The sequence below is a fragment of the Mastomys coucha genome, unplaced genomic scaffold (genome assembly GCF_008632895.1).
Source record: "Mastomys coucha isolate ucsf_1 unplaced genomic scaffold, UCSF_Mcou_1 pScaffold18, whole genome shotgun sequence".
Classification (NCBI taxonomy): domain Eukaryota; kingdom Metazoa; phylum Chordata; class Mammalia; order Rodentia; family Muridae; genus Mastomys; species Mastomys coucha.
The window spans coordinates 48,231,408-48,244,811 of NW_022196900.1; the positions used below are offsets into that span (position 1 = coordinate 48,231,408).

General features: G+C 40.1%; 1 protein-coding gene across 1 annotated transcript; it reads right to left on the reverse strand.

Annotated features, from left to right (window-relative positions):
• Window positions 1-11,786: 11,786 nt before the first annotated feature.
• Ifnb1 (interferon beta 1) lies at window positions 11,787-12,554 on the reverse strand. The gene has a single exon (XM_031376790.1). It carries the CDS (start codon window positions 12,538-12,540, stop codon window positions 11,986-11,988), a length of 555 nt encoding a protein of 184 aa, XP_031232650.1. The 5' UTR covers window positions 12,541-12,554; the 3' UTR covers window positions 11,787-11,985.
• Between the last annotated feature and the right edge of the window lie 850 nt (window positions 12,555-13,404).

Sequence of the window (13,404 nt, forward strand, 5' to 3'; positions counted from 1 at the left end):
TATGAACCATTCTCTGCGTAAGTCCTTCTACTATTACTTTCTTTTTGGATTATTACTACTGATCTAATAAATAAATGAGAGATTAAATAAAAAGAGAGAAGAGGGGAGAAAGGACATCATGAGAGGCTTCAGACTTGGTGAAGATGTCGGCACTGGTGAATAAAATAATGCAGTTATCACAGCTTGATTGTCCAATATTCTTACTCAAAGTCTTTAGAAGGCCTTTGGCTCTGGAATTTTTAAAGTATTTAGTTTAAGGGTTATCTGTGTTTTTCTTTCCCCACATTATGACCCAATAAGTAATATAAAAAAGGCAAATGAGAATGTAAAGGACTGGTAACAATCCATGTGGTAAAACTTCTAAAGATGGAGGAGTGCCTGTATCTGTATCTGTATCTGTATCTATCTGTATCTGTATCTGTATCTATCTGTATCTGTTTCTGTATCTGTATCATCTGTATCTGTATCTGTATCTATCTGTATCTGTATCTGTATCTATCTGTATCTATATCTGTATCTGTATCATCTGTATCTATATCTGTAACATCTGTATCTGTATCTGTATCTATATTATCTGTATCTGTATCTGTATCATCTGTATCTGTATCTGTATCTGTGTCATCTGTATCTGTATCTGTATCTATCTGTATCTGTATCTGTATCTATCTGTATCTGTATCTGTATCTGTATCATCTGTATCTGTATATGTATCTGTATCTGTATCTATCTGTATCTGTTTCTGTATCTGTATCATCTGTATCTATATCTGTATCTATCTGTATCTGTATCTGTATCTATCTGTATCTGTTTCTGTATCTGTATCATCTGTATCTGTATCTGTATCATCTGTATCTGTATCTGTATCATCTGTATCTGTATCTGTATCTATCTGTATCTGTATTATCTGTATCTGTATCTGTATCTGTATCTATCTGTATCTGTATTATCTGTATCTGTATCTGTATCATCTGTATCTGTATCTATCTGTATCTGTATTATCTGTATCTGTATCTGTATCATCTGTATCTATATCTGTATCTGTATCATCTGTATCTGTATCTGTATCTATCTGTATCTGTATCTGTATCTGTATCTGTGTCTGTGTCTGTGTCTGTATCAGTATCTGTGTCTGTATCATTTGTATCTGTATCTGTCTCTCTCTCTCTCTCTCTCTCTTTCTCTCTCTCTGTGTGTGTGTGTGTGTGTGTGTGTGTGTGTGTGTGTTTACATTCACATACATGTGCATTTTTCATATGGCTGTATAGGAAGTGTAGTCAGCCTGGACGTCCAGAGAGGGGCACAAAACCTATTGAATTTTCCGTCAGGAGGCTGAGTTTAGGCAACAACATCTGTGGAATTGTGTGATAAGAAATGATGAGCTTATTAGACATGGAGTCCAAAGGCAGGAGTCTAGGTCATTGTATCATTCCATAAATATATATTTGATACCCATGGAGATAGCATTTTATTGCCTAAATAATAGAATTATCATATTGCTGTTCTAAACTACATAAAGTAGAATAAGTGTTTGTCCTGGACTTTGTAAAATTCTACTTTGTCAGAGGGGTTGGGCTCTTTGTGATAGACACCACTGTATTTCATAAAGAGAATAATACATAATGATTTCCCAAAGAGAGGATGGAGTGCTACCATTTGCTGAGTACCTACTACACACCAGGCATAGTTTGGGAAAAATACTTCACAAGTAACAGATGAAACATGTGACAGCCTACCACACTCTCCTTACATATACTGTCCAAGCAAACAAAAACTTGGGGTGAAACTAAAGGTTTAAAATAAAGCAATTTGGAAGAAAGAAAAAATTCTCAATCAGAGAAACCACCAGATTATGGCTCAGAAAGCTTGAGTTCTTTGGGTTTAGTAAATCCAATTAGGCCATAAAAATAAAAAATAAATTTAGATAAATAGAAATAGAAAGAAAATTAATCCCTCATGTAGACCACATTTATTACTTTAAGGGTGTGGTTTAGAACTAATATTAAGCTATGAAACTCAATTCTGTGTCAGAGTATAGAAAAGATCATGTTGCACCCTGCAAGTCCCCTCCCTGGTGTGGCCTGTCTTTCCTCAACTGGTATCAAGATTCACAATACCCAACAGAGACAGTTGGTCCCAAGCCCTGTATTTTAGGCTATTTACAAAGTTTATAGCAGCCATAAGAAAGGGGGTGATTTTAGCATCTTTTGAAGAGCTCTGTGCCACTTGAATTGTTTGTTTTCCAAAATGAAACCAAATGGTTTCATTGCATCATTTTCAGGAGCGTCAATGTAGTGTGTGCTCTAGCTTCCTGCTGCTGCAGATGGAGGAAGCTGAAGTTACCGGAGGAGACTCTCTGGGCAAAACCAAACAGAAGAGTAGAAACACAAAATGATACCCAGGGAGAAGACTGGAGCTCTTTCCTCCCTGTGTTACTGGTTGGATCACTACCCACGTGCTGAAATGCGAGCCCCCAGTACTTCACCATTTTGACCTGTAGAAATAGGGTTGTTGAAGATAAATTAGGATGAATCATATTGGAAGAGGGTGGGCCAAGAGAAGTACTACCCTCATATAAAGGAAGAGATTAGGGGATGCATACACACAGGGAAAAACATGATGTTGGCAGAGATAGAGTGTCTGCAAACCTCCAGGAGTTAGGAGAGAGGCATTAAAGATCTCACAGCCCCTAGAGATAGGACCCCTTCCAATACCTTGCTCTCAGATAGTTATCTCCTAGGACCAAGAGGCTGGATGCTTCTGCTTTTCTACACTACTCAACTTGGGGGACTTTGTTACAGCAGCCTAGAAATCAGATACACCACCTGGAAATTTCACCAACATTGAATGTGTGGACATACGAGGTGGGATATTAGGCAGAACTGCCATGGCCCTATTGGGCATTAAGAACACATGTCCTTTACAGTCAGTTGAAAGTTTGATGATATCCTCCATGGACTGGGAAGGTTTTCTACTGTTGCTTGGAAAACAAGTGAAATATAATTGAAGCAATGCCCTGTGATGGTCTAAAGTTCACAGTTTAGGAACTTGGGAAAGATATCAATCTATGTTAAGCTCCTCAAGTGACTTCTTAGGCCCAGCCAGTTCTGGAATGTCTCTGCTGCAGAGACATCCTGGTTAGCATTCTTGAAGGTTCTGGGAACATGGGAACTATTGAACAGTAGCATCAACTGCTGCTTCCAGTCTGATGAAGAACTAACTATACTTTTAGTATCTTCAAACATTGGCCATCTGAGAGTGGTGATACTATATTGTGTGTGTGTGTGTGTGTGTGTGTGTGTGTGTGAAAAAGGGAATCTCAGATGAAAGCTGAGAGATTTACAAAGACCAGATCCAGTGATACATGTCTACAAACTTACCATCAGTCTTACTTCAGGCCGCCAAGTCTTTGTCCCATCTTCGAAGCATCCTCTCTATTTCCCACTCTCACCCTTTTTCCATCTACCCCTTTCATCTACCCAAGGCTCCTGTCCACAATGAAGGTATGACCATACCACTTAAAAACTCAGCTTAGACCTTCAGCATGCATCCCAACTTTAATTTCCAGCTCCACTTCTGCCTGCTCTTACCCAGTCCCTGCTTTCTTGTAGTGCTGTACTTTGCGACATGTCCTGAATTATTGTGATGGTCTTTGCCCCCATCTTTTCATTTAAAATGTTAGTATGGTTTCAAGTCCTAGTTCAAATCTCACCTTTATAAAGTCTGTTCAGATCCTATCAGATAGAGGGAGTCCCTTTCCACAGGATTTCTGCAGGAAATTGCTTATTGTTAGAATGGCATTTATCAAGTTATCAACTTTAGACTTATACATCTGTTTCCTTGTGGAAATGAGCTTCTCAAGCAGAGTGCCTGTATCTGCTTATCTGTGTGAGCTCAGGGCTGACACAGCATTGGCTACTGCTTGTACTAAGGAAATGTTGGTTGACTTGCATTGAATGACATAGCGATGTGCTTCTACTGCATATTATCTGAGTTTAAAAAAAGAGGTAAGTTAAAGTGAAAGCTCTAGTCATCTTTCTTTAGGTGTTCTATTGTACCCCAGGTTAAAATATTCAATAGGGGAGGGCTGAAGGTTGTTTCATAAATCCTTGACTTTGTTTATCACACAAGCATCAGCTCATGGAGGAGGGGCAAGGAGTGGCCCAGACAAGCATGAGTTGGAACTCCTCTCTACACTTTGAAAGGTAGGCCTATGGAGTAATCCTCACAAAACTTGGGTTAGGCTGAAAGATGGGTCATTGCCTGGGTTCATAGGTTTCTAGATGATTTACAGCCCCCTTTACTATTTTCAGATGCAGTGTAAACATAATGTGAGATTTATCTGCTTCAGACACAGCTCAACAGTATTTTCATGCATGTGTCTTTCCCTCTTCTGTCCTTTGAGCTGGTTTTCTTTAATCAGGCCCATCATAGAAGGGCACCACCTAGAGGCCAACCATGCACAGGCTGCAAGCTGTAAGTGGTGACCTGACCACTTCCAATCACAGAGTTAGGGATCTGCCTGACTGTTCACAGGAAGAACTGCTGTCCCTGATGCTGTCTGGCCGAAACAGGTGTCTAGTACCATGTAGAAAGTGCCAAAGCCAATCCAGACACCACACAGGATGTCAGCAAAGACTGCTCATGCTTCCCCACACCTGAGTACATCTGTTAGCTGCCTTTGCCTTGATACTTTACACACTTGAAATAACTGGCCTTGCTTTTTAAGTAACCACATATTGAAATTGGAATTCCAGGAAAGCATTAGACATGTGTGTTATCACATACGCTCAATATATGAATACTTTAACAACATCTGCCATTTTGGTAAAAGTGACATTTATGTAGATTCCATTGTGACAACAATTATTCATCAATAACTTGTTTATTTGGGACTTGATTTCAGGAAGGGTGCTGTGGAAAACATGCCTAATTTGATGTTAAGAATTCCATAATCTTTATTTGCTTTGAAGTTAAACATTGGACATTTTCTATTGGATCTGTGCTGGACTGAATCAGACAGCCTCCTGGCTTCTCACAGCAACTCTGAAGAACTTCGGGTAGCATTAACTCTAATTAATGTAAAGTCTTCAATATGATCCACTTAGCAAGTGGCTGAGCCCATCAACTCTCAGGTTTGTATTGCCCCATACTCTGGGCTTTTGTCAACAAAGTATACCCAGCTTTTCTTTTTTAAACATTTGAACCTTTAAAATCAAAGTTTCTAATTCATGCATTAAGATTAGTAGGTCCTTTTCTGCTTTGTAAGTTGTCTGACCTCTGGATTTTCCTGCAAACATAAAGTGAGCTAACCCATTAAAAAGCGAAGGGAAAGAGAAATGTGCTGTGTCTCTCTACGGAACAGCGCAGCCCATTCTCATTCTTTAGCATTCCTATGAGATAACGAAAGCAGCGTGGGTCAGACTTGAAAAGGAAACTGCACGCAGAGGTTTCATGCTTGTGCAGGATAAAACTGGCATGGTTGAAAAAAGGAAATGCAGCCCGCCAGGGAGCGTGATGACTCAGTGCAGACAGTTACCTCCAGAACCATCAGAGTGGAAGCCGAATAGGGGGAGGAGCAGAAGGAGATGGGAATTTCTAGCTCTTATGTCTAGAGAGGGAAGGGGCACTGCTCTTCTGAATGAGGATGGAGGCAACCCCTCCTGTGATGGGTCCTACAAGCCCCTACTGGTCAGCGCAACTCTTGGCACAAAGCCAGGGGCTGCAATCCTGCAGTGTGAGCCACTGGGCAGTAGAGATTCATACTCCATCCCCGCAGCTATGACAGTGCGTTGTAGATGAATGAAATATCAGTTGACTTGGAAGTAGACAGTAGCAGAGTGTGCTACAATGTACACTGTACTCTGGTACAATGATGCCTCTGCTTTTTGCCAAAATTATGCAGCCTGCTGAGCCTCACTGGACCTCCCTTAGTTTCCTCATGTACGAAGATGCCTGAAAGGGTGTAAGGAAAAATCTACAAAATGATCTATCTGATACCACTTAAGTCATCTTTCAGCAGAATCCATTGCAGAAAGTTATTCCTTAAGAAATTTATTTATTACTGTTATATTTGCATCATGATGAGCTTATGTGATCCAGCAGTTTTCCTTTTGAGCATGCATTGCAAAGAAGTAAAAGATGGGACTTGTATGCTCATGTTCATAGTAGCGGTATTCACATTAACTAAGAGGAGGGGCAGAGACTGAGATAGAATGAGAGAGACAGAGAGATAATGTTTGACTAGATAAATACAATGTGGTTGAGTGGTGTGGGTGTGTGTTTATGTGGTGTGGTGTTTGTATGTCTGTGATATGTATGTGTAATGGATATGGTGGGTTTTTTTTCTGTGTTTATGTAGTATGTATGTGTGTGTGTTGTATATGTGTGGTGTGCATGTGGGAGGTGTGTATGCTATTTGTATATGTGGTGGGTCTATAGAGTCTATAAGGTGTGTTGTTTATAGTGTTCGAGTGTGTGGTGTGTGGAAGGGGTGTGTATGTGGTGTGTTGTGGCTGTAATATATTGTGTGTTGTGTCTGTGCTGTGTATATGTGGTGTATATGTGTGTTGTGCTTGTACTTGCACAACAGAACTTGAATTTAGTAAAAAGTAAAACTGACACAATGAACTATATGTATCTAAGATAAATACTTGGTTAAGTCTTGACAAGCATGGACTTTCTGAAACTGTTACCACATTAGAGCTGGCAACCATCCATGTCGCAAGGCTCTTATTACATCTCACATGGTTCCACTCCTTGATGCAACTGCCCCAAATCCTCAGGTAACCACCAATCTATTTTGTGTCAATGTAGATTACTTTTTATTTCTAGAAATAGATCGATATAGAGTTTACTCCTTTTGGACCACTTTCTTTTCAAAAAATAATATTGTGTCTTTTCAAATTCTATATAAAGTACTTTGAGCATGTTGATTCCTCTAACTACTCTCAGACCCTACTGCCCTACCCAACCCAACTTTGTGTCCTGTTTTTAAAAACTCACTCGGGTGTGGGGGCACACCTGGAGTGTGCTCAACTGTCTAGTTGTCTAGTTGGACAACCCTTTTATAGTCAACATTATTATTTAGAGACTCATCAGTGTGGCTGCATCTACATGGTTTTTGTCCCTGCTAAATGGCATTTCATTATATGGGTCTATTTATTCACCCATTTGTGATGTGGTTTGTTTATTGCTAGTTTCAGACTATTATAAAGCTCCTAGAATATTTGTATGCAATTCTCTGTTAGATAAACCATCTATTTGGGAGAGAAGCTGTTGAATAAGATTATATATATATTATATATATATATATACATATATATGTATATATATGGTGTGTATTGATATACATTGATATATACATTTATTTATCTATCTGTCTGTCTGTCTGTCTGTCTGTGTAGTTAGTTATCTATCTGTCATCTATCTATATTTACATTTTTAAGAAACTCCACAATGGCTTTCTTAAGCAGCCCTCAGTTCTTATTTGGGGAACAGTGAATGAGAGTTACAGTTACTGCATATTCTTGTCAATATTTGACTCTTCTTTAACCTGGGACATCTTAAGAAGTCTGTATCATGCCCCTTGTGGGTTAGATTGAACCCTCTTGTACTTGCCCTGTGTCTTCTTTGGTGAAGTGGTGGTTCAAAATCTTGCTCATTTTTTGGTGGGTTGTATTTTGTTTTTTATCAGTGAGTTTTGGGAGTCTTCATTGGTACAAATCATTTATCAGCTATATGTGGCTGGAAGATCTATTCTCGCAGTGTGCTTTGTCTTTTTTATTTTTGAGTGAGCTGTATTTGCTTTAAATTAAGTTAACTATGATGGAACATGATTTAGACTGTGTTTGGGGGCATACTAAGAGCACTTGCACAGGGATTTGTGCAACAGCAGGGATTTTGAACAACAGCAACTTAAGCAGAGTGTTGAATGGCAAGAGTGCTTTGGTGGGAACACATTTCTGGAGTACTCTCCATCAAATCAATGAATGAGTTAAGTAATTAACTCCATCCTATTAATTAGGGGAAAGCTGTATGGCACTTCTAGTCCTGCACTGGTTTTGCTTAAAACTATTAATTCTAGGGGATTTAAGCCAATTAAACCGGTGTTTTAAAAACAACATGGAGAACGAAAGGATTAAGGAAAGAGCTTGTTTCATAAGTCAACTGGCATTGCAATAGACTTAGAGAAAATGTATAGATACAGCATTTACTTGGGAGAGGACTTGTTGAATCAGATGTTTAACATATATTTACCTTTTTAAGAAACTCCAAAATGGCTTTCCAAAGCAGCCTGTAGTTCTTATTTGGGGAACAGTGAGTGAGAATTACTGCATATTCTTGTCAATATTTAATTCTTCTTTCAACCTTGGCCATCATAAGAAGTCCCCTTGTGGGTTAGATTGAATTAACTGAGCTTGGTCAAGCCTCACACCCTCTTGTTCAACCTTTCAAGTGATGGGCAAGTAGTTTTGACCTATTCCCGACTGCTTGCTACCTCTGTACTTCTCACAATCAGAGAGAAAAGACAGAAGTCCAAATTAGTTAAGAATTTGTCACTCCTACTAGGCAAATCTGCCAACCTCACACAGAGATGCAACCAAGCTGAGGTGGGCTGTCCTTGGAAGGGAAGTGATAACTGCAGGCCCTCGTGTTAGAACTGGCCACTTCACATTCCATTCTAGCCTGACTCTCTCCAAGTCTCCAAGTATATGGCTTTACTATCTTTATGTACTTATCTGATTCTCACACATCTTGATGGAGCCACCATGGAAATACATTAACTTTTTTATTGGCCTATTTTCTAACTATTGAATTTTCAGAGTATTTTAAATATATATGTATATGAACATTTAATCAGATAAGTTATTGGCAAATAACTTGTTCTCTCAGTCCATAGCACACTCTTCCTTTTCTTAAAGCATTTTATGAGTAAATCTACAATCAGGTGTTATCTGATTACCTGAAAGTGCTTATGATTACGCTTCACTGCTGCATCTACATGCCTACACTGCCCATGTGTCTAGGAAACACTTCTATATTTACACATAACCTATTGCTTTCAAGGATCTCCATACAACTTGTGAGCTTGAGACGGCTGCCCTTGCTAATCCACATCTGTAGAAACAATGTCTCCATGCTTCACTTGGAGGCCTGAGGGAGCAGAAGGGAGAGACAGTGCTCTGTTACTGCTCAGTCTTTTATTTTTTCTCACAAGTTTAGTTCATTACAAAGGTCTGATCATCCACGATGGTCTTTTCCCATACTATTTGACATGTGGACCTGGGCACTTTCTGTGGTTTATATGTATTCTGCACACAAAAGGACTTTGAATAGTTTTATTTTTTAGATGGAATCTCACCGTGTCACTCTACCTGGCCACCATGCCCAGCTTGAATAGCTATCTTTGCTGGAGCTTCAGAGGAGATGACAGAAAGTGACCTGATATCAGCATATACAATGGTGAGTTTTGAGTGACACCATCTGTTCTGAAGAGCCTGGTTTGTCTCCACAGGGAAGTTGTTACTTTCTGACTGACTTCAGGGAGCATCACATGTCTAGGCAATCTATGGGATTGTTTCCTCTGTCTCTCTTCTCAGAACAAATTAACACCTCCAAACATGCTATCTTAAATTGCTTTATGTTTCTGTAACATAATACCCAAGGTTGAATAATTTGTAAATAAAAGAGATATAATTTGGTTCCCAATCAGGCAGCCACTTGAGTCTCATAATGGGAAGCAGAAGAGAAGATTGGTATGCATATGAGGAAATGGTTCTGAACATCCAATATACCTGACTCATGCCTTCAAGAAACACATTAATTCACACATGGGAGCACTAGACCTATAAGCCAAACCTTAGGTCCTGCATCATAACACAGCTGTGCTGAGAAGGAATTGAAGTCCCATTCACGAAGACACAAATGTGCTGATTCTTAAACAGTACCACATTGATAGATGCCTTTCTGTCTTTTATGGAGCTGTACTTAAAACTTCTAGGCCCACCCTCTATATCAAGTCTTTGTAGGTATTTTCCTAGACTATTATCCTTATGAGTGTTCTGATGCCAGCTAAAATAATATTACCTTACAATAGCTTCCATGCAAAGATGCTTGCTTAAGCATACACGGATGACACCTTTTATGCTTGGGTTCTTTTGGGAAGGACTTGGCTCTTTGAGGGATTTTTACTTATTCTCCACTGGTGCTGGACATACTTTTGTCATTCTGGACAGCTTGTAAGCTCAGCCAGGACCATGTTTTAAATTATGCAGAAATAGCTTCCTCCTAGTTTATCTATATGGCCCAGAGAAGACAGAAAAATACACCCATTGCTGAGTTGTTGGCATCATTCTCTTGACTGTTCTAGACACGACTAGCCTATGCATTTCTATAGGCTGAACTTGTACTTTACTTCCAGGCAGAAGGGAGCTCTGCTGAAGAAGAGCTCCTGGGAGGGTTAAGGTAGGAATTTGCAGAAGACAAGAACTGTGTTTTCAGGGTACTTCATTGTTTTGGGCTCAAGGGTGCAGGCTCTATTAAGTATTCACTCTTTTACAGGAAGCTCTCAAAGTTTTGTAATGCTCTCAGAGAAAATGCCTCAACCCAGAAATAACCTCTATGATTTTTCACATTGCACTGCCTCTGGAAACCCTCCACTTATTAGTAATAAGAACTTAGAGCAGTTACTAGATCTTTTTGAGACTTAGTTTCCTGCCTGCACTGGAACATGAAGTAACAGAATTATTTCCACCCAAGGGATATATGTGAGGGGGATTAAATCAATTGTGTCCATAGCTGCTCTGAACAGTGCCCATTTCATTAGAACCTCTTAAATCATAGCTGTTGCATGTAGCAGTAGGAGTCATAAAAGCCCAAGCTTCTAAGAGTTGGGTATAGGGACAAAAAACAGCCAGTTAGAACATGCTGACCACACGTACCAGAAGAATCCCTTAAAAGTTTGATTTTTCTCAGGACAGTTGTTGGAAACATTGGTGTTGCCTGTTTCTCCTGAATGTCCCCTTTGCCATACTTTCTTGCTTCCCACTTAGAGACCAGGTTTGATTTGATTTATCATCTTGGATTTGGCTCTGAGAGTTGGAAAAAGATGGAAGCCAGAAGGATGAACCCAGGATTTTGTGCGAACAAAGTTAAGGGGCCAGGAGCAGATAATTCTGAGAGGTGGATGAAGGGCAAGATGATGCAGATGTTGAGTAAAGAAGGTACAGATTCCCTCAGCTTCCCTCGGAAATCATGAGGAGCAAGATAAAGGCATTTAGTAAGGGTCAGGGTGCTTAAGGCCTCCTCATCTGTAGGCTTGGAGGCACATACACATATAATAAGCCTGCTGGAGCAGATCATTTCTCTGATAGCAAAGGTTTTGGGGTAAATAAAACAGCTGATACATTCCTCTGGCCACCCCAAAAGCCCAGGCAGGTTCTGACTTTATAAGCACAGAGCTCCAAGAATAGAATAGTAGCAGAAGATACCCCAGGTTTAGGATTTAGAGTCACCTGTTTACCACTTCCTTTATCAATCCCATAAGCATAAGCAGGTGATGCCACAATCATTTCCCTAGCAGCTTTAGGTTTCCCATTATCTCTTACCTTGTATAATGCATGCATCTTCCATTGATTTTAAGTTCCTCAAAGGCAGGAGCCAGAAACTACACTACTTTTTTTAGGAATACTTTACAAAGAACCCTTTATAAGAAGCGTCCAGCAATTATTAACATAGATGGCTATAGAAATCAGTAGAAATTAAAATGCCTGGTTGACTCTTGTATTATAAATATTTTATTTTCTGAGGTTAAAAAGTTTAAATAAAGAGTAGAAAATAATTTAAATTATAAATTAATAAAAATTCAATGTTTCCCTTTGACCTTTCAAATGCAGTAGGTTCACTACCAGTCCCAGAGTCAGTCTCTGATGCTTAAAGTTTGCCTGCAACCATCACGCATTCTCAGAGGCATCGGCTGACAGGTCTTCAGTTCTGCAAGTTTCTAGTAAATCTTAGGATGATGGAAAAGTTCCTGAAGATTTCTGCTCGGACCACCATCCAGGCATAGCTGTTGTACTTCTTGTCTTTAAGGTACCTTTGCACCCTCCAGTAGTAGCTCTTCAAGGATAGCGTAGTCGAGGATGTCATCCAAGCCAGTCTCTCCTCCTGTTTTTCCTTTAGTATTGTTTTCAGGAACTCTGTCTGCTGGTGGAGTTTATCCAGGAGGCTTTCAACAATAGTCTCATTCCACCCAGTGCTGGAGAAATTGTTTCTGAAGACAAGGAAGATACTCTGGAGCATCTCTTGGATGGCAAAGGCAGTGTAACTCTTATTCATCTTTGATGGGTGCATCATCTCCATAGGGATCTTGAAGTCCATTCTGTAGCTGAGGTTGATCTTTCCATTCAGCTGCCCCAGGAGCTTTCGACATGCCCGGATGCTCATGCTTTGTCGGAGCTGGAGCTGCTCATAGTTGATGGAGAGGGCTGTGGTGGAGAAGCACAGCAGGAACACAGCATGGAGGATCCACCTGTTGGTCATAATGGACAATGGGCTGGTGTTGCCTTCTACCTGCAAGATGAGGCCAAGGCTGCCAAAGGCTGTAGTGAGAATGATCTTCCTTCATGGGCCGTGCTATTTATAAGGGATGGTCCTTTCTGCCTCAGAGGAATTTCCCACTTTCAGTTCTCCCTTTCAGTTTTCCTCTGTCACTCTTTCTTCTTCTAACAGCTTCTAATGTTCATTTTATTCAAGCTCATGGCTATTTTATCTGCTCTGTACTGGGTTAAAATATATACAAACTATAAGGATGTATAAAACTTTATACAGTTTCACTAAACTACTGAAGCACAGGAAGAGAACTATCCAGGAGAGAAGAGAAAGCAGACAGCCCTGAAGGTAAAAGGACTCTCAAACGGCTAAAGTGTCAACTGAAAAACCAGGCAGAGTAGCTTCTCATCCAGGATGGCACAGCCTCTGCCTTTTGAAATAGTAGGCTGGTGGGAGAGGACGTCTGTGAGTTCCGAGGGATCTTACAATAAGTGTACTATAGCAGAAATGTCACATTAATGGAACATAGCTCCCTTTTGGAGAGAACCCCATATACTGGAGAAACTGCTTAAAGTGGGATCCAGTTTGAGCAGTGTAGAAAGAAAAGATACCAGGGAAGGAAGGGTTAGGGAATGGGCAAGGGGGATGGGCAAAGGAGAAAAAAGGAGACAAGTTTCCCAGCACTTCACCAAAGCAACAGAAGAGGGAGCTCTGAGAAGTGAGAAAAACCTACTTGGGCCACTTCTAAAGGAGCAAGGACAATGAGAGGCCACAGGAGAGATAGTACTGATGGGACCAAATACAGAGTAACACAGTGTCTCCAGAATAATGAAAATATTCCAGGATCTCATGCAC

Coding starts and splice junctions, on each gene's coding strand:
- Ifnb1 (XM_031376790.1), bottom strand. CDS start 12,540: ATGACCAACAGGTGGATCCTCCATGCTGTGTTCCTGCTGTGCTTCTCC.